A 27,326-nucleotide genomic window follows, 5' to 3' on the forward strand; every position below is an offset into this window, starting at 1 on the left:
TACGCAGAGTTTAGTCAACCAAACAAGTCACCAGAGGAAGTACTGTGAGCTACAAGAAGCAGCTCAGGAAGCCAGCAGAGCTATTTATAAAATGCATCTATGTGTATTATATACCTACAGTAATCTGTAGTTTAGAATAGCAGAAAACCACAGCAGGGGTGGTCATGATTCAAGACAGAACAGGGGTCATGGAGGATTATCTCAAGGCCCCCAATTGAACCGTTTTAAGGAGGCCAGGAATAGCTGACTGTGTTTCTAAATAATATATAAGAACATTTAGATTTACAGCTATGTAGTTTAGCCAAGAAAACAATCTTCTACAGCTGCTTTCATATTTAATGAGATTGCAGATGGTGTGTTTGTTATTGGAAATATTAGCCAGGTAGATTTCCATAAACAACTAAACCCTAATTTGATAAAAGTTTTCAGGGTTAGATGATGACAGTGGCATGCTAGAGTATTAGAATGGCTTTTATGATTATTTATTACTGCTGACTGTTACTGTATGTATTTTATACTCTTTATTTGCTCTGTGGAGCAAATGTCAAACACAATGCATATCAATGTGTCCAGTGTCAGAGATGTGTGTATTATTCATGGTGTAATTTAATTAACTTGATGGCCTGTGGTGTCAGTACATTATAGGGATAGGTTCACAATTATTCAAGTCCTGTCTTAAAACAACAGTCAGAAGCCAAGTAAACATTGAAACAGGTTTTTCTTGCTGTAATTATTCCTTCTGTTCATACTGACCATTGGAAGATCCCTTCATTATAGCACTTACAATGTGAGAGATAGGGACCAACATCCAGCTGCCTTCTGTGCAAAAATGTATTTAAATCTTAATCTGAAGCTAATATGAAGCTTCAACGTTTCAAATGAGTCAAATCAAGTAGATATGTTTTAACATTATAGTCTTTTGAGTTCCAAAGTCCCTCTTTTGTTACTATACTTCAACAAAGCTCAACAGGGAAACACAAAGAGGAAATGTGCTTAAAAAAGACTGTAAATGTGGCAGATATCAACTTTGTGACTAATTCATACTGCTGAAGACTCATATAGCTAAGCTTCACATCAACTTTTAAATGAGGACTGTGTGTGGACTGTGGATTGTTGCCTCTATCACTTCCATTGAAAGCACATTTTAAGGTGATCTTTAAATGGTAGTTTGCTGCGTGGGAAACAAAAAGGCTCTCAGTGAGCTTTGTATTATTTATAGTATCATCTAGCCGTTGTAAATGCTCTGTGTTGTCAGCATGATAAATCTCCTCCACCTCCTCCTCCTCCTCTTCCTCCTTGAGAGACTTGACACAACCCAGTGTGTGCACGGCTCTGGATGAGGCCAGTTTAGCTGGCCTGCCCGCCTGCCTACCAGACCTCTGCAGACTTCAGGATTGGCTGCACAGAGGACTTCAGCGCCAGCCACAGCATAGCGACGGTCGATGGGAGATTATTATCCGTGCACAATAATTCACACTTACAGAGGTACGTTAAGCAAACATCACCTTAAATTTGGGTGTAAGTTTGGTGTTTGTGTCTGTGTGCTTGTGTGGAAAATAGTCTAATTGAAGCGGAAACCGTGAGACCCGAGCTCGGTTTACAAGCAAAAAAGAAGTTGTCATCCTCCGGGAAGGCAGCTGGGAATGATTCCAGTAGTGATGGCTGTTTACTGTTTACTTCACCGTCTAAAGAAGCGTTTAGTCGGGTTAAAACGTCTTGCAAAGTCGCACAAGGCTCTACCAGAGGTTTGGCAACAGGCCAAGGGTTGTTCTTTCTTCTACCCTCAAATGATGTGCCAATGTGAGACTTGTATTAAATGGTTCTTTTCTTCTTCTTTTTAAAAACTCCCTGTGTTTCCATGGATTTGTCTGCTGCATGTCTCATACAGTCAAGCATGTGTTTAGAGCTGTGTGAGAGTGAGGAGAGAGGAAAGAGCTGAGAGAATTTTGGGGCTGCAGTGTTTTGACATATTTGGGTTTTGTTTTCAAAGAGTTTTGTAGGGACCACTAGTGGGGAGACACACACACACATACATGAACACACACACATACATACATGCACACACACACACATAAACAAAGATATGCTTTTGACTTCAGCTGGACCCATCATCCACATCATTAAATGCCACAAAGTCAGAAAGCTGAAGAGAAAAAGAAGGGGGGGAAAAAAAGGAATTTGAATGTGTGCATGTGTTTGTTCGCAACCAGTTTGACAGAATGCCATATGGCTGTAAGGAGTCACTCTGCATGCACTCACACACACAGGGACAGACCGACACACACACACACACACACACTCCTAAGGCTGAGCTACTTCTGTAAACATTTAGTTTATAAAAAGGATGACTTGCTTCGAATGGAGGAATGCTGAGTAAACACACGTCGATGCAGCTCTGAGCTGATGGGATGCAGTGTAAATGAAAGTGCTTTCCACAGCTAAGAGGCCTGTGCAAGTAACTTTCTTAAGAAGCGGTTTTGCAGAGCGATACTGTAGCTGGAATTTCTTGGCCCCGTTTTAAAGGTTATGATTCATTTCAGTGGTTCAAGTTTAACAGATTATTTAATTTGAACAGGATTTCCTCAGAACTGCTTTGATTACTTCTCCGGGTTTAGCCGGAGGGGCTTTTCTTGGTATTGTAGAAGTGTACATCTCTTACTTCTATTAAATGTTGTCCTCTTGCTGGTTGGGTGGTTTTGTTTGTGTGTTGATATGGGAGATGCAATTATGCCACATGCAAGTCGATATGGTTGAAATTAATCTATGCAAAGTAGTGTTTTTGTGTTATTGGTGTAGGCTTGCTATTTATCACAATAATGGCAAATAACTGATGATAAAAACTGATATTGAGCATGCAGGCATTACGTTTCACAGACTTTTATTAGCTTAACTCAAATAGCTTTGAGTCCAGGCAGGATCATATTACCACAAATAGAATTACGCAGAAATGTATTAAACTGTAGTGTTGATTTTGCATTATAGCTCTCATCATGAGGAAGTCCACTGTGCAGCACCTTTAAAAAAACAACAAACTTAAATCCAGTTTTTCCCCAAAGGATCACAGTACCAAGATGCCCTCTGCATCACTCATAGCATAATAACTTAACTCTATATGTGCATGTGTAGATATTTGTGCAGGAATATTAATTTTGGAGCTTTCTGTGTGTGCCAGTGTGCACATATTGTACAGTCCAAATCAAAACATATTCAATATCCGCTTGATATAATTTCATTGATCCGTCTCAGGCTTTTCCCATTTAGTGAAATTAGTTGGTGAAGGATTATGTCTACATTTATGTGACCTCTTCCTCTAAGTCAGTGTGAGTTGTCTGTATGTTTCTGGATTAGTGTCATTTTTTACAATACCTCACATTCACCTACACACAAACACACACACACACACACACACGCACACACGCACATACTTATTAATCAGAAACAGTTTTAGCTTCACAGTTATTCTGACCTGTTGACAGGAAGAAACAGAAGGGGCTGAAGTCATTTTTTCCACAAGAAGATGGAAATAACAACTAATTTCACTCAGTGACAAATTTGAAACTTCTTGTTACAAGATCTTAAAGCTTTAAGTGGGCCTGTTTTGGTATGTCTCTCAGGCTCCCACTCAGCTACGGTGGTTTGTCACCTGCTGTCCTCACATCAGCTCAATTCAAATTTTCCATGTTCCCCTAATTTGGATTTTTCTGGGTCCAAAGACCTGACCGTGAGGGCTTAAAACATACTCCCTTTTATAAACCTATGTGCCTGCTACTATAACGATTCTCATTGTTAGTTATTAGTCTTTTTTAATGTTTTTTTTAATGAATTATTTAGTATTTCTAGTTTAAATTTTCATCCAAATCTCATAGAATTTTGGGTTATGTCTGCAAATTACTTGCTTTTTGATATACAGTCAAAAATACTAAGATATCCAATTAGATAAAACAGAGAAAAGCAGTAAATCCTCACATTCATTAAGTCAAAATGTAAATATATACTGTATATATTAAGACATGTCAATAAAGCAACTTATCATGTCAACACTAGGCAATAGTCACTGATGCTTCTCTACAATCTTTTATAACATACAATGTGAGTGAAAGAAACTAACTCTTGTGAATATAAGATGATATAATATTTGTTTAATACATAATATAATAACAAACTTCTGGTCTACGTAGGTTCCTTCATATTGGGACTAAATTAGTTCTTATGTTGTCTGTCCCTGAAGAGAAGCAGCAGCACAGCACACGCTGTTCGATCATTCTTGGATCCCATCAGTATATCATGGCTTTCATCAAAACTTATAGAGGTTGATGTTTTGGTTGTAGCAGAGAAGAGCTTGTTCCTGAGCTCACGTTGTCTCAGGTTGTCCTCTCATTCATGTGCTTTGTTACAGAACTAGTTTTAGTTCATTGTAGCTCTGAGTTTTTGGCATTCCTCAGGAGGACAGTGGGTTGAACCCAGTGGTGTTTAGGAAGCGAAGGGCTGGTTGAATCTCTCCGCTCTTCTATTTATTCAAATGTGTCTTGTGTCCTCTGTAGAAATGCATTCTCAGAACCTCTCATCATTTCCTGCTGTGCATTCAGAGATAAAGAAACATGTGAGAAGAATTGCAACACTGTTTTGCAATATAATTCATGTTTCTTGAAGTCGGAGGATAGCATGTGCATTTGTTTAGTGAGTGGGGGGGTTAGTAGAAACATGCAGTGCAATCCTGTGCTGTGTCTTTGTGTTCAGCTCTGTTTCCTGTGTGAAGCATGTGATCCTGGCATCTGTCTGTCCATCCGACACTGAACTCATGACCATGTGCCTCATGTGTTGTACAAATGCAGCAAGCCAAAATCATCAACAGCCTCGGTCAAGATATTTAAATGGGTAAAAAAGGATGTATGTGGTAATTCAACAACATAAGATATAAAAGCGAAGTGGAAGTTGTTGTTTTACTCTGCCACCACTTAGAGGAAACTGTAAATGGGTCAGTGGAGGGTTGGCAACATGAGCAATTCAAAAAAATCTTTAAAGATTTGCATAAAAGCAGCATCAGGTTTGTTAAAATGTACATTTTGTATTTTTGTTTTTTTTACCGAAAGTAAGACTGAATGCTCCTGAAAATGTCAAAAAGTGTAACCACAAAAGAATGATCAATATTACATATTTTATCCCCCTACAGTGTATTAAATTTAATTTAATATTTAGAACAATTGTATTCCATTACCTTTTTATTTAATATAAAAAGTTATAATGTAAGATCATTCCAAAAAACTAGTTGATATGATGTTTTATTAAGAATTTAGCGTTTTTAATCAAGTTTAATTATTTGGTACAACGTTTTTATGGTTACACCACTTAGACATTTTTGCCATAATCCTCTAATATATTCTCTCAAAATGGATTCAAAGTAGAAATGTTATGCTGGGTCCACAAAAAAATAATGTGTGCAGGGTATTCATGAGTTTATTTTTACATTTTAACCTCTTTTAAATTTGACTAAACCACATGGACACAAAAAACCCCGTCATTGATCCATATTTTATAGCCAAAAGGTCCAGTTTGCTTCCACAGTCCGAAGTTAACCCAAAGCATGTGTACTGGGTTTTGGGAAACATTGAATTTGAGTGTGAGTATATTGAGTAAAACAAATAAAGTTAAAAGTTAAAAGCTTCAAGTATAGGCAGAGGAATTTTTTCACAGTGTGTCATTTGGTATTTGTATTAAACCTTGGCAGTTGTATATGTCACAGTAGATTTTCACACAGTGGCAGCTAATGAATGACATTTTGTGGTATCTGTCCCTGGCCTACATTATATGAGTCATATGTGGTGTGATGTGTGATCACAAAGCATCTAAAGTGGCTGAGTGGCCTGCAGGCAGACTGCACTAATATTCATGTGACTGTGACATACAGCATGGGGGACGAGTCATTTCTCTTCTTTTTCTCCTCTGTCTTCATTAACTGTCTGAAGTTGTTTTAAGCTAATGAATCTCATGACTGTGTTTGCCCTTTGGATCTGTTTTAGTGACTGTCACATTTCAGGTCCTGTGGTAAGATGAGACAACATGAAGAAACTCATAATGACCCTGATGACATTGTTTCATGCAGTCTATTGAGACACAAGATAGCTCGAGTTGAGACACCAGGCTGTAGTGAGGCTGTGACTGTGGAAACATTTAAAATGCAATGATAATACTGTAATGTTTTTGTACTTCTTGCATGATTAAGAATCCATTTGGTGAAGCTTTTAATATCAAATTTTTTGTGTTAAAATTTTAAAAGGTGTTGATTCATCTCATTAAGGGCATGTCGTCATCATTTTTGATATTTTCCCCTTTGTACGATACATAATGATTCAGTGTTTGCAACCGATGAATTAGCATATTTGTTAGCAACCTTATGGCCCCTTTGTGCCGCTGCAAGTTTCCTTTTGTTTCCCTGAAAACTCATACATGAATGATGATGGTGATGTCATACTTCTATGAAAGCAACAGCCTGGCATTTTGGGAAATTTGCTCATTCGCTTTCCGGCAGAGTGCTACATGAGAATATTTACTGCTCCCATATCTGTCTATTAAATATGAAGCAGCAGCCAGTAGCCCATCTTAGCTTTAAAGCTTAAGACTGGAAACAAGGAAACAGCCGACCACCTCCCAGAATCTCTAACGCTCACTAATTAACAGCTATAACTCGTTAGTTTTTTTTCCATACAAAAAACAAAGTGTGAAAATTAGTGAAATGAGGCCGGTATCAATGTTCTCATCTCACTTTAAACCAGAGAGGGGAAATGTTTAACTATTCATTTGAAGAAGACTTAACAATTGATAATCAGTTGAATATGACTCACAGATCTTAGTTTAGGGATGCACCGATACCGTTACCAGTATAGAGTATTGGTCCGGTAGTATGCTCATGTACTCGTTATTGTAAAACTACTTCGATACAATCACACCCGATACCACTTAACGGTAACGTGACTTTAACATTTTGTTTGTTGAGCAGGTGGGTGGAGGAGAAGCAACATCAGCAGTTTGGATATATTTTTGGATTAGCGATGATGACTAGTTGCAAAAAAAAAGAAAAGGAGTTCCTTTTTAACACAAGGAATTTGATGAGACATTTAAAGAACCGACAAAATGCTGAATTCAAGAATTTGTGATGATAGCATCAGGAAATGGCACCAACCAACTTTACAGCAAAAAGTGAAGTAAGAGAACAATGTCCAGACAATCCATGAGCAGTAAAAATAACAGAGGCTTTTTACCCAGTACATTGCTCTTGAGGACCAGCTGTTCTCAGTTGTAGATAATAAAGTGTTGGAGCTTATGTATGAGATTCTTAGCCATCACCACACCACAAAACCTTTATTACCAAAGTTGTATGACTTTGTGAAACACCACGTCAGCAGCCTGTTGGAGGACATTTCAACCTTCAGCTCCACCAGTAATATTTGGACTTACAGTTTCAGTCTAACGACTCTCACCATCAGTTTAACTACACAGTGAATTGATGATGATGATGATTTTACTCTCCTGAGAGTTGTTCTAAAAGCAAAGTAGTTTCGAGTTTCGCACACGCCAAAACCATGATCGAGGCCATGCTGTGTCGCTCACACCCTCCAGCTGCTTGTTAACGAAGGGCTCCAGGAAATGAATGCTGGTCTATGTAATGTCTCCTGAAAGTGACCTAGGACAGTGTGTGTGTGTGTGCTGAGCATTTGAGAATGATAAAAACAAAATCATTCTAATCAATCTAAAACTTAACTTTTACTTAATCAGTTTACCTAATTAAGTGATTTTAGGACAATATACTCACATTCATTCAGGTAATTTCAGACTAGCTTATCTGTTACCAGCAACATCAACACTGCAGGAGAGGCAGACAAGCAGGAGGATCGAAGGGAACCACGTGTTAGAAAGCTAGGAAAGGCCCAGGCCAGCGGCAGTTTGGATAGTGTGTTTGATGAGATAGCAGATGAGTAAGCACCAACGACACTGAGCAGTGTACCAGTGAGTGCTGCTATTCAGTTAGAGGCACACAGTAGCTCAGAGAGACCACAACTTCTTGGGAAGATAAACCACTCTAGTACTGTGGGGGTGTTAACAAAGTGTGGTTTCCCAGTTTGTCACTTAGTCACTGACTGAGTTTCCCTATTGGCTGTTACTCTTTCAAAAGGATTAAAAAGTTTTCTATTTTATTCATCAGAGGAGCGTTTACAGACATGTCGGTAGGAGTGAGCATGAGTCCAGACTGAGCACGCCCTCAAAATAAGTTTTAAAAACACAATTTTACCGATTAATGTCTCACATGGAGGCTCCCACACTGAGAACCCCAACCAGGTAAAGGTATATGGACTCAGTTGGGTTCCACTTGTGTGCATTAGTAAACTGGATGCTGTAGGACTGTTAATATATCACTTAATTGAATTTTTATTTTTTTCAGGTGATAAAGTAACCATTTAAATTCCCAACATGTGGTCAGTCTATCTAATTAAAGCCTTTTTGAGAGGAGACGATCTGTCCGTCGTCCTACTGTCAATTTCCACATGCGCCCAAAATAAAGCATTCTGTGTTCATGGTAAGTCAAATAAAAGCAATATAACAAATACAAGTTTATGAATGCAAACTTTACACACATGAAACACACTGTATTGGGTTCATTTCCAATTAGCTTTAATGATTAACTTGATAGTTAGTGTATTAAAACTATTTTCCACGTTGTAAGTAAGTGAAATAATTTATAAAACATTTTTAAAACGGCCTGAATCTTAACTCAACCCTTCTTACAACAGCGCCATATAGTCCACACCCAAAATCTGGTGCACTGTATTTTACGTATGTTTACTATTCTTCTGATGTGTGCAGCGCCTTGAGTTACAAGTACTTTATGGAAAGTGCTGTACAAATCAACTTAAACTTACATAAAAAAAGACATCTTAAAATGCTGCAATATCCATGATTGATGGTAACCAGGCAACAGGGTTTTGATCCAGTCCTGTTTATTGGTCAATTGGTGGTCTTTAGTGTTAATTTTATTCTTTTTTAACGGTTTTCATTCACGTGTTATTGTTCTTGTTTTTTTTTGTTTTTTTACTGCTTGGTTGCTAGTCTTATTTTATTTTTTTATTCCTACTTAATGGTTTTTAATTGTGTGTGCTTATGTCTAATACTTTTACTGTGTACACTATCCACATAGTTTTGGTGGTTGCAAATTCTGTGGTAGCTGTGGTTCTGTGAAGCACATCGTGTTTCCACCTGGAATGAAATGTGAAGAGCATTGTATTGTAATGTAATTGTTTCTATTGCTTTGTCCACCAAAACAAAATGAAACCAAGTTTGAACATGATGACATATGAGGATGCAGAATGCTAAATAAGGACAGTATTCAGATATCAGATTACCTTTTATAGAAATAGAGCTGCGTTTAGTTTGAAAGTGTTTGTTTCATTCTGAGTCATTTTAACAGTTTCACATCACTTCCAGTACCTGTAGTCTACTGGTAGAAAAGGCTTACTGTAGCTTTACAGCTTTACATGTGGAGTTCCTGATGCACGTTTGTTTTGGTTAAATAAGACAAAGTGCTGAGTTTTCATTTAACTTGCAGTCTTTTAATAGTGTAAGCATTTTTCTTGCAGCATTCGCCCATTGCAATATACTCTGTGGGTAACACTGCCCATTTTCATGGTTTTACCGAAGTACCAGCTCAGACACATATTCCCACTCACCAAAGACTGGTGTCTGGTAAAGAAAAAACAGCTGAGTACATGGGGAGTAAGCCAAGGTGTCTCTTTTAAGACGAAGCTCCGGTGCTGTAGTTTGCTGAAAAGAGGAGGCAAGAGGGAAAGTATTGAACTGCAGCCGGTGTTGGGTTGGCAGAAGGAGTTGCGAGTCAGGAAGTGTGACATTGAGTGCACAGGAAGTGGCTGCTGTGAAGCTATGCTAACCCGTTCTCCTCTGGCAGGGGATCTATCCAGCAGCACCGAGGGCTGGGATCAATTCGCTTTCAGTTCATTCAGTTGAATAGAAGATCTACTTCATCTTCTGATAATAAACATAAGCAAAGGCTTTTCTTTTAAGTTTTTTTTTTCTCCCTCTCATACATGTGATGTGTGAAAGCTGTCTGGTGTCTAATATATTTCAGCATGCAGTTTGAGAAATTCCTGTTTCTGGATTGCAAGCAGACAGTAAAATACAATTAACATAAGAATTTGCAGGATAGTGACAAAAAGAATAGGCAATCTAAGGAATTTATAGAGAAATACACAACAGCGTCATACACACATTTAAAGTTGTCCAATTTTGCATCATCTGCCTCTAATCTATTCCCTTCATTTCCTCTGTGGCTTTTACATCCTCATTTGTCCTCTTCTCCTTCTTCTTCTTGCTGCTAGGTATGTGCATATGTTTTTACACACAGTCAAAATTATGACCTTATTGGTCACTGTTTCTCATGGGAATTTGGTGTAAAAAAACAAACCCACAATGTCTAATCTTTGTGACGTCATGAGTTCCCGTGTCTCTCCTTTTTCTCTCAGGATAAACAGAAGAAGGACAGCATCGATTAATAATCAGTGATGTAATTATGTGTGTCAAACACAATCTCAGACATCAATGACTTAACGATGATGCATCTTCACATTGTGGTTTGATACCAAAATGAACAACAATAAACTGATTAGTAGTTAACAAACTAATTAGATACAATAATTAAATGTCAAAACTACTGACTGGTCTGATTCTTTTAATGAATTTAAAGTTAAATGATGTTGATAATGACCTGGTTGTTGTTGCCATTGGCTCAGTGACCTTTCAAAGGGAATGATTGGTATGTTTACTCGTGAGGATTGGCTTTATAAATTTGGATCAGATGTTCATATTTGTCATACTTGACTATTACTGGTGCATTGCTGGATTTAAAGGGGACATATCGTGCTTTTTGTGCTTTTCTGTCATTTTGTATACTGTTTTGTGTTGGAGGTCTGTGTTAAACATGGTTGAAGGTCCAAAACTTATGTAAAAATGCTTAGATGCTAAGATAACCCTCCTGTTGTCTGTCGACTGTGCAACTTTTGTCCTCCTGGGTCAAAATTGGCCCAGTTTGGTTTGACTGTTTATAAAGCATAAGGTATAAATTATCACCCAATTCTGTATTAGACATTTAAAGCCAACTTCATTCCAACTTATTACCTCAGGTTTTACAAATATCATTGGAAATCATGGTCAATAGGCCTCATTTAAATGAAAGCATTCCTCATTTTTGAGTTAATGCCTGTTGTCCTCCAGGATCAAAATTGGCCCGAGGACAACAGGAGGGTTAAGCAAAGTTACCTCTACAGTACTTCCATGTCTCGCTGACATCAGGAAGTTCATGCATGCACATTAACAGCCATCAGTTTCATAGCCTTTAATGTTAAGCTTGTCCCATGTTCTCGTTGTCTGCTTGCATATTTTGGATCAGATTCGGGCTCGAACGTGTACCGATTTAACTTGAGAAGTTTCCATTTTCTAGTAAAGAAGGAGAAAAAGAAGTTTAATCATTCCATTGTTTGTTTGTTCACGTAACCTTCAAGTCTACTGAGATGCAGCTTTTGAAAGCTAACCAATGTGGGCTCATCGGGAGGGGGGCCCGGTCTTCAAGAGACTGGCGTTAAAACACTCTGTAGAGCCAGCGTGGGTTAAATTAGGATTATTATTATTTTTAAACTGTAAATCATGCAAATATATTTCAATAAAGCCCCAGAATATAAATATAGACCTGGGAATCTGCAGAATATTTTCACTTTGAATTGAATGTAATTAAAACTGTCGTCCCCCCCCCCCCCCCCCCCCCCCCCCCAGTGTAATATGTGTAGTGTATTTGATTTGTTAGTCCCTGTGGTTTTCCATCATGGGTTTGATTTCATGAATCTGTCACCAAATGAGTCCAAATGAGTCTAATTTAAACATTTTCTGTCATTTATTTATTGTGCAGCCTTGTAGATATATGCTCCCTTAATGCATTTAACTTTATTTTTTAATGGACTTACTACCTAGAAGATTGACATACAGTGAATTCATCTCTACTTAGCTCTCATAACCTTATTGTAGACTTTATTTAAGTCCTAAACTCCGCTGGGAACCCCAGCACTCAGCACTCCCCTCCTCCCTCCCGCCTTCCCCCAGGTGGGGAACTGAAAAAGAGGAAGTAGCTCTGCTGTATATGAGGTTTTTTTGTGTGTTAGCAGAGGTGGGACTTCTCTGAATGTGTAATCTGAGATGTGAGTTTAGAGGAAGAGGAATAAAGAAGTTCTACTCAGTGAGCAATGTTTTTTAAAGATATTTAGATGCTGCTAATCTTCCGCTTTTCTCTGCTTTCAGCTGTATGTGGCTGCTCTTCACATTTTGCATTTTTATGAGGAATGAACTGAGGTGCTTCTTCTACTGTCTTCTGAACATACTGCTGATTCTTCTATGGACACAGATTGAGTAAGTAGTATTTTTTTTAACCAAGTTTTTATAGATAAAAAAAAAAAAAGACATTTGGGGTTTTTTAGTTTTGTTGACAAAACTCAAAGGAAAGACTACAGATACTGTAGGTGTTGCTTAAAATCACATTTCTGTTACACAGTATTTCCTGTTTATTACCAATAATACAACAATAGTCATACATGTCAGTAAAGAGTAGAATAAACAGTGATATAACACAATAATTTGTGTCTGATGTCGGACAGCAGAGTAGAGTTAGGCATAGCTCTGTTAAACTCAGTCATGTTTTTTAAATGCTAACCCACATGACAGGAGTATGATCTGAATATGGCGTAAGAGACTAAATTTACAGAGACCGGACACAGTACGCTATCTCTCTGAGTTAGACCCTATTTTAAGGCGAGCTATGAAGAATGTTCGTTTGACTCTTCAAGCATATTTACATCATCTGCATTACAGACCGGATGTTACCTTGTTCATAACCTCCTTGTGAGCGTTTGTGTCAAGCCAAGTTAAAAATATGTTTACGGTAATTTTAACTGTTCAAAGCTGACCACAGGGAGGTCAGAGGTCAAGGTGAGCGTTTCAAATGAAAGTTAAACCTTCATTTTGACATCAGTGTATTTGTCCAGTATTTCTTGTGGTAACGATAAGAGAAGATACGCAGACTAAGAAGTCATTTTTCACTTTATATGATGCCTTTGATTGTGTGTCTGTGTAGATCTACTGTGTCATTACCCATCAGTACCAATGCATGAGAGATATTTGAACCGATTAGTCACTGTTTGACATTAATTTGATTCATCTGAAAGCTATTATAGTAAATTCATACGGCGTTATCTTATTTGGTATGTCAACTTAATTAATATAAAAACACATTGAATATGAGTAAGAAAGCAAAATAATTAAAATATAGCACCTAATTAGCCTCTATGAGCACCTGCTTAATGCATTTTGATTACCCAGAGTAACGGAAGGTAAAATAAGGTTTTTCAGCTATACTATAACATCACCAGAAAAGTTCATACAAAGCAAGTTATGTTGTAGGAAGTGGTTTAATGCCATTGAGGAAACCCATAAAAAAACATTAAAGGTTTTGTAAACTTTTAGGTGCATATTCAAATCTATTTAATTTACATGTGTATTTTTGTCATATATCAAGAGGAAACACTTGCACACAAAGAATGCTTGTCAAATACACGGGAGACTTTCTATAGAGGACGTTCATTTGTGAACATTTCCGTCATGAATTGTGTTCGGCGTTTAATTCTTTATTTGAAGAACCTTCAAGAGTTAAAATTATCCTGCTGAGTTAAAGTGTAAAACACCAGCAGCAGAGCCACATCTGTTGCCAGATACAGTTGCTGTGTGTGTGTGTGTGTGTGTGTCTATTTCTGTGCATGTATATGGGTGTGTGAGCAAGTGCATGTGAACGCACCACAGGATGTTAGCTTAGCTACTCAGCACTGTTCCTGCACTGCCGACACATTTATTACTACTCTGGGCTGCATTGAAAACATGTAAAATTACCTTCTGCTTTAGTTCACTTTCAAAATCAACTCAGATCTTGATCTTTTTTATGACTGGTAGCTCTATAAATCTACCCTGGTGATTGCAGTGCAGACAGGCATGTAAATATAACACTATATCTGGATGTTGCTAAGTGTGTTTGGTTTGTCTTATTGTTAGCTTAAACATTAATGTTTATTATTGAGCCACCTGACAGCTTGGACGGTTTTAAGGGAGAAGTGATGGTGGGTTTCAACATAATGATATACCCCTTCCCACCCTCCATCACCCCTGTTAAAACCACAACATGTTTCTGCATTGAACTACACCAAAAGCAATGACTTAAACTTTTTGCTTATTTAAAATAATCTAATTAAGTTCAGTTGTTGAATCAGATATTTCATAGTCTAACACAAATCTCACCCACATTTAGAGCAGCAGAAAACAGCAAATATGAAGCCAAATGAAATATAGTATGGGGTCGTAAATAATTTTGGCTTTTATTACCTGCTATGGAAACATAAACTGTGTCACTTAACAATCCACCAAAACTGTGTTATGTCCCTTTTTAAGGAGCTTTCAAAGTGAAGATAAGTGAGATAAATGTAATTTATTTTCATGCACAAGTGTCAGAACATATTTGCTGAGTTCATCCATTTGTGGCGTTAAAGAAAGGACAGGTTTTGTAGACCAGGGCTGAAAAAGAAACACTGCTGTATTGTGATTATAAATTCAAAGTGTGCAACTATGCATACGTGTGTGTGTTTGTGTGAATGTGTGTGTGTGTGTGTGTGAGTGTAGTAACTCTAATGAGGTCGCCAAGCACAGGAGGTTCAGAGGCAGGATGAAGAAGCCTTTTTATGGCCATTTGTAAACTGAAACATATGTGAGCCTTATTCAGCGTGTGTGTGTGTGTGTGTGTGTGTGTGTGTGTGTGTGTGTGTGTGTTTTGACGGTGTCTCTTCAAAGGATCTCCACCCTGAATCCCTCATATCTCCCTCTCTGCTTCACTCCGTCTTTCTCCCTCTCTCTGGCTGTCTGTCAAAGGAGCCATTGTGAATGCTTAGCTAATATTAGGCTGTGTGTGAGTAACAGCTAGAGAAAGGGAAGTAGTTTAGCACATTTTTAAATTTCAACACAAGCCTTTTTTTGTGTTTTTCCGATGACAGAAGTTGATGTTTTTCAGTATACACTTCCAATCTTGCACTGAGTGATAGTTAGCTCATGAGAATGTTTGGTTTCCTTGTTTCTAATAATTAGACGTGGGCATATTTTGACGTACAAATTCTTTGTTAAATGTGACTACTGTGGTCAAACTGACAACTGTCACAGCCACGTTCACACACCGTGAAGCCCCCTCCTCTGCAACACATACGAAACTTTAACAGACTCCTGTCTTCCTGCCTGATTTCATCTGCTAGGCTTACATCTGCAGTGGTGTCAGTGTCATGTCATCACTGCTGCAGGAAACAAGTAAAAGGTGTTAGTGTTTGTCCTGCTTTAAACTTTCATAGGAGCTATATTTGAACAAATTACACCATCGACTGAAGGGAGCGGTGATTGCGTTTGCTCCGAGCCCTGTTCCAACGAACCACCTACCCTCTTAGTTCAGCCTGACATGCTGAACTTTTATCAATTCAGCATTTTTTTTTTTTTTTTTTTTTTTTTTTTTACATGCAATAAAGTACAAAGCTCAAAGTGATAGAAATACATTCCCCTGCCACAGAGGACAAATAGAAACATCTGCAGTTGTTGGCCCAGTGGAAATATGCACATGTGCATTTGGCTTCAAATCTTTCAAGATTGCCAGCACGGCTTCAAATGGCAAGTTTTTCACAGAGGTTCACAGCTGTCTGTGAATGACATTTTCCTATTCAGCTAAAGCCAAAACTTTACCCTAACCATGGTTAAAATTATGAGCTGTAATAGTTCTAAAACAATCGTCATTTTAACTATCATATGATTAAATGATCTTAAAGACAATTAAGTGATGAATTGTGTCCAGTGATTTGCTGGTTCACATATGCAAATAATTTCCTACTTTTCTCTGCTTCATATCATAAAATGAATGCTTTTGGGTTCATGGTCACGCTAAGTAACACAAAAAAAAGCCCACAAAAAAAATGAGACTCTGTTGACTAGATTTTGATATTTAACAGGAATTGATTTGTTTATTTGGCCCATTTGGATCACACATCTTATCATAGTTATAAAACTTAGTCTATGTTTTCACAACCAGTTTGTTTGTTTCATCCATCATCACCAGACGTCTCCGCCTGGTCGCCATTTGTCCCGACAAATATTTGGATTAAATAGTTCATCTAGCGTAAAGTACAAACACTGTTAACATGTGTTGATACAAGGATGAGTGTGGCACTATCTGGCATGTAGCAACTGTTACTTGCTAGGATTCAACGTTAGTATGAATGGTTTGTGTCAGGATTAGAATATGAATGAATGGATGTATGAAGGTTTTCTTTTTAAGGCAGATCATAGTTTCAACTTTTTTTTAATAAAGTCACAATGAAGCCAGACTTGAATATCTTCTCTCAATGTTTTCCTATAGTTATAAATACTCACGAAGTTGTCATTAATAGAAATTAGACTCAAATATGTAATGTAGGTAGTTTCTATGTACTCCATCTTCCCCTTAATTTTCCAGAAAGAGCTTTAGTTCTGCATACATCCTACATATACATTTACATACATACACATTCAGAGTCTCCATGGGAACTATAGCAGGTTTAAGCTGTCATACTGAGACTTGAGCTGTACATGATTTCCTGTCTCTGTGAAGTTTTGCAGACTTTTTCCCATCATGGTCTCTATTGGGGAAACAGGACAGTCATATAAAGGATACATGTAAACAGCGTATTGTTATTAAAACCTTATATGTGGGTCAGTATATTGATCACTTTGTGGCCACAGCTGATTTAATGGACGTACTCACATAAACTAATCATTTAATTATTAGTCTGTTTCACTGCAGATTTTAGTCTATTTTGATTATCTAAATACTACTTTGTACATTGATATTTTCAGTTTTTGCCAGACTGGTTGCACATATAATAGACTTGAGCTTCAATTATTATTAAATTAATGGCCAATTATTTTGATCATTGATTAATTGTTTTTAAATAATTTTTGTAACACTATTCTCTGTGAATATTTTCTGGTTTCTTCTTTGATAGTAAACTGAATGCCTTTAGGTCATGGCCTGTTTTGAGGAGATCACCTTGTGTCATGATAAAACAGTGATGGGCATTTTTCACCATTTTCTGACATTTTCTGGACCAAATTAATAGATAAATCAAGAGATTAATTGATAATGGAAATAACGGATAGTTACAACCCTTTATTAGACACATGTTTGTGCTTTCATTCTAAAAATGTTGATATATCTGCTTTGACAATCATTTCTAGTCAAACTGGATTGTGTGTGAAAAAAAATAAAAAGGTGGCAAAACTCACACATTTAGTTCAAGTATAGACCAACTGAACCGCACACCACAGGTTGTGTAGTGTGAAAAATTTGTTTCACGGACGTATCAACTGTTTCTGTTTTATGAAGTTAATTTTAAGTGGAAACATGTCGCAGCGGATGTTACTCAGCATGTCCCCCTTACATGCTGCTAAACTTTTACTATTATACCTCTTAGGCAATCAGTTTGATCAGGTTTGGGTTCATCACTCAGAAGCAGTTTGGGTTTAGGCACAACGTTAAATGACTGGGTTGGATTTAAACGTGCAGGCCTGAGTTCAGGTGTTCAGATGGTGGTGTCATGCAAGAATGGACACCAGCAGGTTGAGTGTGAATGATTTAAACTATTGCACATTTAAGGAGTCTTCTGTTCCTTTGCTTCTGTACATTTTTACCGCGTAATATAAACTGTATTCACCAGGAGATGTAAATGCATTTAATTTCGAGTCAGTGGAAACTGTCATTTGTGTTCAAAGGAGAAGAAAGAGGAACAATCTCAGTATGTTTGACTTTGAGGGTGGCAGACCATGCAAAAACAATACAGATTAGATGATAAGGAAAAGTCAGATGGTGAAACTGAGAGAAACAAGGTGCGAGAAGGAGGCTGATGCAGGATGAACATCTAGAAGATGAAAAGAGCGAGCGAAGGAGGGAGGAAGATAAGTGATTAAAAAAGGAGAGCATGAGATGGGTGCACAGTCGAGAGGAGGAAAGTGGATGAAAGTGATGATGAGAATTTCAAAATGATTCGTAGCGCAGATGGAGACGTATCATCCTGGCAACCGGATGGTTGCGGTGCTGGAGCCGCTTGTGACTTCCTGTTTGTCAGCAGCATACAGGAAGTAAGAGGCCCCTAGAGGACTGTCTGACTATATGTGTGTGTGCTTGTGTGTGTGTGTGTGTGTGTGTGACTTAAAATGAAGTGAGAGGCCAGGCCATGTGAGTATTTGTGTGAGGGGAAGCAGGCCGATTTCGGAGTGAGTGTGAATGTGCGAGCGTGTATGTGACGGGGTCTTTAACGTGTGGTTTTTATTGAACTTGTTTTTCTCGCTGTTTGTTAAACTGGCTTCTTAACGTTCCTGCTGTTGTACAAGTACTGACTTCTCTGATCTCAGTGCAGTTTGCACTGCACTTTTAATTAAAGGTAAAACTGGTGAAATTAATGCTGTAAAACTGATACAGATCCAAACTGTTTGTCTTTATGCGTGATAATCATTTTGGATTTAAACCGAGATATGATATATGCATCTTTGGCACTTACTTTAGCCACAAATTCCACCATGTTCATCTTCACGTGATGATAATGCTAACAAAGCTTTCGATATAGTTACATTTAAAAATCCCTATTTAAAATAGGTAATAGAGAAATACTTTCTGTATGGTACCATAAAGTTTAAAGGGAAGTGTTTTCATGTTAGTGATTAGGTTGACCAATGTTTAATATTTCCTCTTTTGCTGTTGAGCTCTTACAGTACTGTGCAAAAGGCAGCAGTTCTCTTCGGTACACCTGCAAAGTTTTTCAGGTACTTGGTGATATGTCGATTGTTCTTGCATCTTGGAGAAGTTGCCTCAGTTCTTCTTCTGTGGATTTCAGCATCTCAGCTGCTTCTCTCTCTTCATGTAATCCCAGATTAACTCCATGAGGTTGAGATCAGGGTTCTTTGAAGTCCAAACCATGTGTTGTAGTAGTTATGCAATGTAAATATTGGGATTTTTTTTGTATATATGTGTTTATAGTATTTTTGAAAGATAGATGTAGATAATTTGTTTATATTTTCCTCTTGTGGTCCTGATCTACAGAAAGGACTATGCCTCTCATTCAATTTCAAAGATGTACTTTGAAGCAGCCCCAGTTTAAAATATTATATGTTAACAAATAATTACATGTGAGTTGTACAGTTTGCAGATGAATAAGTCAGTAGTTTAAACTCCACACAGTATTAATCAGTCAGACAGCTGCTGCAGCACGACTCCCTTAGGGATGAAGTTTTCATCCATGTTGTTTTTCTGGCCTCATCTAAAGCAGCGGCGATGTCAATGCAGATGTTTTTCCATCAGCTGTAAATGGCAAAAGACCTTCTTGGACCTAACTTATTGGGACGTCACCAAAAGTGAAACATGCTGAAACGTTAACAGTGAAACAGCAGTTTTGCATGTAGTTACACTGAAAGCTGAAATGTATTACTGTCAGTTTATTAATAAAATGTGACGTGTAGTTCCCTGCCAGTGGTTATATTTACACCATTTCAATTAAGGAGGATGGAACATTTTATTCATGCATATTTTTCCTATCAGAGCTTTAACAAAAAGGAAACCCAGAATCTTGCTGCTCTGCACATTAGACCCAGGGATTATGTGATGGTGTGTTAGTTTAAAGCAGCAACTGGTTATCAGTCTTTGTGTTATGTGTGTTGTGAAGTCATGTTCTGTGGAACTTGACTCTAAAGTTTCTGCTAGATTAAACATTTATTGTAAATCTGTCATTGCCTGCAAGCTCGCTATCAACTGCTATGTTATTGGCCTTATTCACTTATGTCTATTATATCTCTACTTCCAGTTCCTCAAGATATCTACAATTTATGGAGCATATCTTGCGAAATTCACACAATTTCACTCTCTCTGGGCATATTTGCCTGATGTTGCAATTTGAACATTTAAAGATGATTCAGCTTTTATGTGCCAAAGTGTTATTTTGCACCCACTAGAAGTATGTTTTCATATGTTTAAGATTATTCTGAAGGAACGTTTTGAACCTTAAAATCGGGTGTACCACTCGCCACCATCTTGACACCATCTTGACAGTCACTAAGCTTGAAGGTCTTTATTTATGAAGTGAGATAAAACCTGGGTGGAGCTGAGATGAAATTAGCAAGTAACAACCACCACAGCTGAATGTGATGGGCTGATATCGGCGTCAGTCAAGCAGATAAACCCCACAAAAATGTAAATCTGTATCCTGTTAGCTTTAATATTAGAATTTTCTAACTCATCACCAACGCTCATTTTAAGGAAGTGAAATTAACTACTGTAACCAGTTTTTTATGCGGACAAAAATTGTAGACTTGTTTATCTTTAGAGAAGTGTTTAGGGTTTTCTAAGTCACTTCTGTACAGTCAGATGACCACATCTAGTTGAATAGACTAGACTGAATAAAATGCAGCTTTAGGCTCTTTTGTATTTGCTTCAACATTAAGCTGTGTTAGTTTCTGCTTATTTCAAATAGTCAGTCATACTCATACATTTTTTGTTGTCTATTCATACTGTAGATGGTTGATTTACAGGGACACATTATTGTATCCTTGATTACCTTCAGGGAAGCACTGCAGAAGCCGAAATATCTGCTGGATTTAGCTTTTTCTGTCCACCTTTTTCTCATGTGTGTGTATCATTTATCTAACAGGGTACAGCGTCCAGTGCAGACAAAATAAAGTGGAGAAAGGAAGATGCCTGCTCCGCCTCCCCCACCACCCCCAGGGCCTCCCCCTCCTCCCACCTTTGCTCTTGTAAGTCAAAGAGGAGTCCGTCTCCCTGTCTCTCTATCTGTCTTTTCTGTCTCTCTTTCCAGTCACAGCTATCCTATTGACCCTCTGCTCAGCAGAGCTATCTTGTGGACAAATCATGTCATAACATCCTCACTCTTGCCACCAAGCACCTTTCTCCTGCTGTTTGGGGTCTGTGAGCCCAAGTTTCTTCCAGTCACTGCCTGTTATTGCTCATTCAGTTTTACCTACGCACTCTTATCTGCGTCTCCCCTTTTTATGGTTTAAAGTGGTGTTACACACTTAAAGTCAAACAAAAAATCCCATTTTTGGATACAGTTTTGTACACGCATCTGACTTCAAGATGAGTCATCAAACATGTGGTTTACAGGAAGAACAACAAGAAAGGGGTGTTTATAAAAAATACTCAAGGGATTTTTGGCATATATTTGGCATATAATGAGAGATAACTGAACATTAAAGAATGTGATTCATATATATTTCACTGTGTCTTGAAGATCAATAAAATCAACTGTTGTTTTTTCGTATTTATGCAAGTTTTCTGCAGATTTACTCAGACTGTATATGCATGTGTGTGTTTGTGATTCAGGCCAACACAGAGAAACCACCTCCGCAGAAGGGGCGGTCCGCTCTATTGTCTGACATTAGTAAAGGCTCCAGACTAAAGAAGACTGTTACCAATGACCGCAGTGGACCCAGTCTGGACAGTAAGTCAAGCCCATTTCAGTAACACTCATAATGACTATGTTTATGGTCCTCAAACAGAGATTTCGTTTGTAGCTTGGTGATAAAAGGAGTCACTAATTAGTCAAATAGCCAAAGAGTGGGTTAGGTTTAGTAGAGGTGGTTGAAGCCCTGATCGGTCCCCATTAGCCTGATAACCCACATTGCATCTGTATGCAAATGTACATCAAAAAATTAAGCTAATCATTTTATTTTGTCCTCTCAGAACCCAAAGGAGGTGGAGGTGGAGGTGGAGGTGGAGGAGGAGGAGGAGGAGGTGGTGGTGGTGGAGGTGGAGGAGGTGGAGGTGGCGGAGGTGGTGGTGGTTTAGGTGGCCTGTTCGCAGGAGGGATGCCAAAACTGAGGTCTGCATCAAACAGAGAGTCCAATGGTAAAAAAATATTATAACCATAATAATAATAATAATAATAACAACAATAATGCAGGAAGCACTGTGTCCAACAGTGTGAAAACGCCATTAACATAGTTAATTTTAAGATTTGCCTTTTTTCTCCTCCAGACTCAGGACCCAGTCGAGCACCTATACTCCCCCCAGGAGGCCGCTCTGGTGGCCCCAGTCCCTTTGGTGGCGGTGGAGGCCCCAGCCCCTTTGGTGGCGGTGGAGGCCCACCTAAACTCCCAGGAGGCCCACCTGGTCGTAGTAATGCCCCTGATCTTCCCAAGGGCCGCCCAAATTTCTCAAGACAAGACACTCCAGGCGGCCCCCCTCCCGTGCCCAACACACCTCGACCAACCCAGGGCTTCCAGTCTCGTGGAGGCCCACCACCGCCATCGCTCCCTGGAGGACCCAGACCCAGCCATGCTTCTGCAGCTCTACCTCCTAGTGTTCCATCAGGGAGGCATGGACCTCTCCCTCCACCACCAGGAGGCTCCTCACCTGGGTCACGAGCAAGCTTATCCGGGCCCCCTCCTCCACCCCCCAACAGCAGCCGACCTGCTTTACCCCCAGCTCCTGGAGGGAGGCCCCCACTTCCTGATGACCGGCCTCCACCACCTCCTATGGGCGGTCATAGACCATCTATGCCCCGTGATTTCCCCCCTCCTCCTCCTGCTGTCAACTCCAAACCGCCTTCCTCTGTCTCTTCCCCCTCTCGTCCTTCCCCTGGTGGAGGTGCACCACCTCTCCCACCAGGCCGACCGGGACCTCCTCCTCTCCCACCAAGCCCAGCTGGAGGGGATGATCACAGCACTCCTCGTCTACCCCAAAGGAACAGCTCACTTAACAGGTACTGGTAAAATTTGATCTGTTCTGTGTTGATAGATGTTTAGCAATGAGACGAGGTACACGTTTCATGTCAGGCATCAGATGATGAGAAAACGCTCTGGATTGTTGAACCTCTCTTGGTGGCTGTGTTGAAATTTGCATAGATTTAGATCTAATAGCTGTTCGATGATGCAGTAGGCCACTTATCACGCAAACTTCTTAGTGTATCCTCTTTCTGCAAAAAATAGTCCCTAAAAAAACTAGACCTGTTTAAAAAAGTTCTTTTGACATAAGTAAAATGAAGTTTGAAGCATTAACACGTGGGAGCCATCCACATCTGATCACTGCATCATTCTTTGTTTAGCATTATTTTTTGACTATGATATTGTGTAATGGATGTATATATTAAGTGTGTTTGTCCTCACCAGCCATCCTCCAGCTCCACCACATGGTCGGGCAGGACCTCTCCCTCCTCCACCAAACGAGAGACCGCCATCTCTTGGAAGAAACCCTTCAGCACGCTCAGGTTAACAGCTTTGATTGATTAATTACATTTTGGATTACTGCTGTATAAAATCCTCATGAAAGTGTTCAAGATATTTCAAATTGAAAATATTTTACCTACACATCTGTGATAGAAGTTGATTTCAATGTATTATCAGTATCTTTCACATCCTCCGTCATCGGCTAACATGTCAATTTTTATGTTTACCTTCAAAGGACCCCTTCCTCCCCCTCCTCCCTCAGGTCGTACCGTGGGTGGGGGAAGTGTGAGGTCATCACAAGCACCTCCTCCTGTAGGTCGGCCTGGCCCAGAGCCCCCTCGTGGGGGACCTGGCGGTAGACCTCCACTCCCTCCGGACAGGCCTGGGGCAGGAGGGCCCCTTCCTCCTCCACCACCCATGGGCAACGGCTTTCAAAACTCTCACCACAACCAGATACAGGGTGAGTAGATCCCAGAAGGTGTTAGTTTGGTTTATCTGAGTATCGATCAAATAGAGAGCAGGAAGTAAACACAGTTCTTGGGGCCAAAAACACTGGGAACTGTATTTCTCCACTACAGGATAAGATGGAAAAAGGAAGATTGTGCAAAAGTGCATGTATAGTAAATTTTAGCTAAATTAAAACCCTGTCATTTTGCAAAACAGGCTTAATATATATTAATCCATATGTGTAGGCTGGACCCTCTTAGTCTCAACAAGAGAAACTTGTTGCCCTCAGTGTTGTTTTTACCAGAAGTTCCACTGTGTTCAGCTATGTCAGAGGAACCCGCTGCCCTCCATTTGTGTTGTTTTTATCCCACTGGGCCAAAAGAGACAGTTTGATTTGGGAGACAAGATGTGATGGAGGGCCCTGAGTGCCCTCCCCCAGAAAAAATCTGACAGTTCGAACACAATATTTTGTGACTATGTTTTGCTCTTGGACAGATTTTAGACACAGAGACATGCTGTAGTCATTTCTGGATATGACATTTTGAGAATACTGACTGAAATCTGTCTGTTAATTGTGGAAACAGAATGATTTCTCATTTTTTATTTTGAAATCTGACATCTGTTTATGTCACCTATCTTCTTTTGCATTGTGTCACATCCAAAAATGTGAGGGACAGACCTTTTGCAATCCCTTCATGCTTTGTTAAACTAGTTGACTAGTCAGTGACTTGCAAAGTCTGTGTCTGTTATTGCACTACATGTATTCATGATGTTCCTCGATCTTGTGTCATGAGAGTTTTGTCAGTCTGACGGAGGACAGATCCCTTGACCTCTTTTTCTCTCCATCAACAGATGAGTGGGAGTGCCGGTTCAATTTCCATCCAATGTCGGACTTTCCTCCACCTGAGCCCTACGTTCCTTTCCCAAAGACTTACCCCAGCAAGATTGCCAAGAATGAGGGCGGCAGAGGTCTGTATCACGTTGTTTTTCCAAACAGTGAAAAACAAGAGCCTTGCTTTCAGCGTTACTTGTGTGCGGATTGTCCAGTGGTATTTCTGAAATGTACATAAATGCATACTCTGTTGGCCTGTTTGTCCTGAACAAGTAGACTCAGACAAGTGAAATCAGTTTTATTTCAAACGCTAGATGGTACTGACTTGAGCTAATACTGCCAGGTTTGATCACTTTTTCCATTGCTAATGAACAACCTTTAGTTGGATCTTTCGGAAACACAGACAAATGGAACAGTAACCTGATGTTAATAGAGCTGGACTGTGACATACTGCCCCCCTGTGGAAGAAAATGAAATATTCTCTGGAAAACCTAAACACCAACTCCTGTGTATTTTTCCTCTTTGCAGGTTCTGGTAAGAAGGAAAGAGGAGCCCCTCCTCTTCCTCCTATATCCAGGTGAAGAAGTGGCACCCATCACAACACCTGGACCTACTTTCTCTATTTTCCTACCTTTCTCTCTCTCTCTTTCTGTTGCGCTCATCGTGCTTTGACCTATGGCATGTGGATCATGTATGGACTGAAATATGGACCTGAAGTACAGTTGGCCAAGTAAAAGGACAGACTCACAATGTGGAGTTTGGATTATATGCATCTGTAGCAGCAGAATGGTAGCATTCAAAGACCAAAGCATGTTCATACTCTGGTATACTGTCTTCAAATAAAAAGAAAAAAATACGTAGGCACTATTAAAAAAAAGAAAAGAAAGAAAAAAAAATCAGGTTTACAACTATGCATGGCTGCAGCTGGATGGTGCGTTCTAGGTAGACCTGGTTGCTGTGAGACATAGATCACTTATGAACAACAGTATTTTCACAAAACGTTATGCACATCGACTCCCAGAAAATGTTTTCATCCCATTCTACAGCAATTAATGGAGTTCATTAATTCCATGCCCAATATTATATCTTGCCACCCACTTACACTTTTAGAAGAAAACTGTAGCATGTGTGACCCTCCCAGCCTGTTTACTCAGACAGCATTAGGTGAAGCTAAATCAACATCTTATGGGGAGATTATTGTCAACATTGACGTCCCAGGGTTATAATGATGCAATAGTACAGAGTTTATTATGCAACCATTTGGCTTCCTCAGGGGCGTTGAGAAGCTATTGCTCATTTCGTTTGCTGGTGTTTCCAGTATGCCTTTTTCTATTGTAATTTCAGGCTGCTTAAAAGAGTTAAGGGAATTAGCCAGGGATGCCTTTTGTGCCTTAAATTATGTGTGTGTATATAGTTCCCCTGTTTGTTCAGCTGGATTGGATCACCTCTGATGATGTAAAAACAGCACCGTGACCGGACGTCAAGAATGTTAAGTGTAAGAAGGTGTCGTAATAACATCACCATTGCAATGAAGACTTCTGTTTGTTATTACGATGGACCTGGAACCAAAACTAAACTTGGCCCTGTCACTGCTGCATAAACCATCAGGGGAAACGCGGGTGTTTAATTTGCCAAAGCCACATGTGCCTTCACAGTATGTACAATTTACAGCTGTGCATTTTTGTTTGAACCACTGAACGGTACTATTCATTTGATTGTCAGATGTGAGCATGCATGTAATGCTTATGATTTAGATCAACTTTGTTTTAAAGGACATTGTATGGGAACTTAGTATTGGTTTACAGTCGAACTGATTTTCATTTGCTGTTTTGTTAAAAGCTTACTTACTATGAAGGAACTGTGTATGTATCGATGTGATTTAATCAAAAGGTATTGGAACTTTATTATTTTAAGTTATGTTTCAGAACTGTGCAGTATTATGATGCTTCACCCAGCCCTGCTCTTTTTGTATACATGATGTATTAACATTAGGTGTTGGTCAAAATAAACAACAACAACAACAAAAACTTTTCTTAAAGACAATCAAACAGAATTAAACCTATTTACATGAATAAATAAAATGCTTTAAGATGCTTTATGTGCTCTACCTCGGGTGAAATGTGCTTTTATTTGACTGTACATTTTAAATAAATAAATTGAGAGTACAACACAAAGGAAAATAATTTGACCAGAACCCAAATGAAGCCATTTGTTTTGTATTCTTAGATAACCAATATGCATCCTTTATATGTTTGTGCAATAAAGCTGGGCAAAACATTCATTAAAACATGTGTTGTATGAGACATTGTCTGGGATTTTGGCTATTATGATATATAATATGAAATACTGTAGCTTAAGTGTTGTCATTTATACACCATCCACTACTCAACAACCTCTAATAATCATTCCTTAATTTTCTCTCCTGTAAATATCTATAACAATCAAACTATCATCTGAAATATACTGACACACTAATGATGGTATTTGATTTTGTTATTATCTTCAAGCAATATCGATCGAATTAACTGTTCAGTGTCACTGACTGTTCAAGTTATGAGGGATCTCACAGATACTTGGAAGCTCAGTAGGTCCGTCGTAGCCCCCCGTGCTTCTGTCGACGCTGTTACAAGAGATACAGCAGCTCCTCTACCTGAAAGTACTGTTTTAT

At 39.0% G+C, this 27,326-nt stretch overlaps 1 protein-coding gene across 2 annotated transcripts; it reads left to right on the forward strand.

Annotated features, from left to right (window-relative positions):
- The first annotated feature begins 1,361 nt into the window (after nt 1-1,361).
- Nucleotides 1,362-26,754, forward strand: wipf1b (WAS/WASL interacting protein family, member 1b). Of its 2 annotated transcripts, XM_062430425.1 has the most exons (10): nt 1,362-1,485; nt 12,349-12,456; nt 20,847-20,949; nt 21,536-21,653; nt 21,896-22,060; nt 22,190-22,916; nt 23,323-23,420; nt 23,615-23,839; nt 24,679-24,795; nt 25,187-26,754. In XM_062430425.1, the coding sequence occupies exons 3-10, from the start codon at nt 20,890-20,892 to the stop codon at nt 25,237-25,239; spliced, it is 1,563 nt and encodes a 520-aa protein (XP_062286409.1). In that variant the 5' UTR covers nt 1,362-1,485; nt 12,349-12,456; nt 20,847-20,889; the 3' UTR covers nt 25,240-26,754. The 2 variants fall into 2 exon arrangements, with proteins under 2 accessions (XP_062286409.1, XP_062286408.1); XM_062430424.1 differs by lacking the exon at nt 1,362-1,485 and having other exon boundaries at nt 12,259-12,456.
- The last annotated feature ends 572 nt before the right edge of the window (nt 26,755-27,326 follow it).

The sequence above is a fragment of the Scomber scombrus genome, chromosome 12, assembly GCF_963691925.1.
Source record: "Scomber scombrus chromosome 12, fScoSco1.1, whole genome shotgun sequence".
In the NCBI taxonomy this organism is placed as follows: Eukaryota; Metazoa; Chordata; class Actinopteri; order Scombriformes; family Scombridae; genus Scomber; species Scomber scombrus.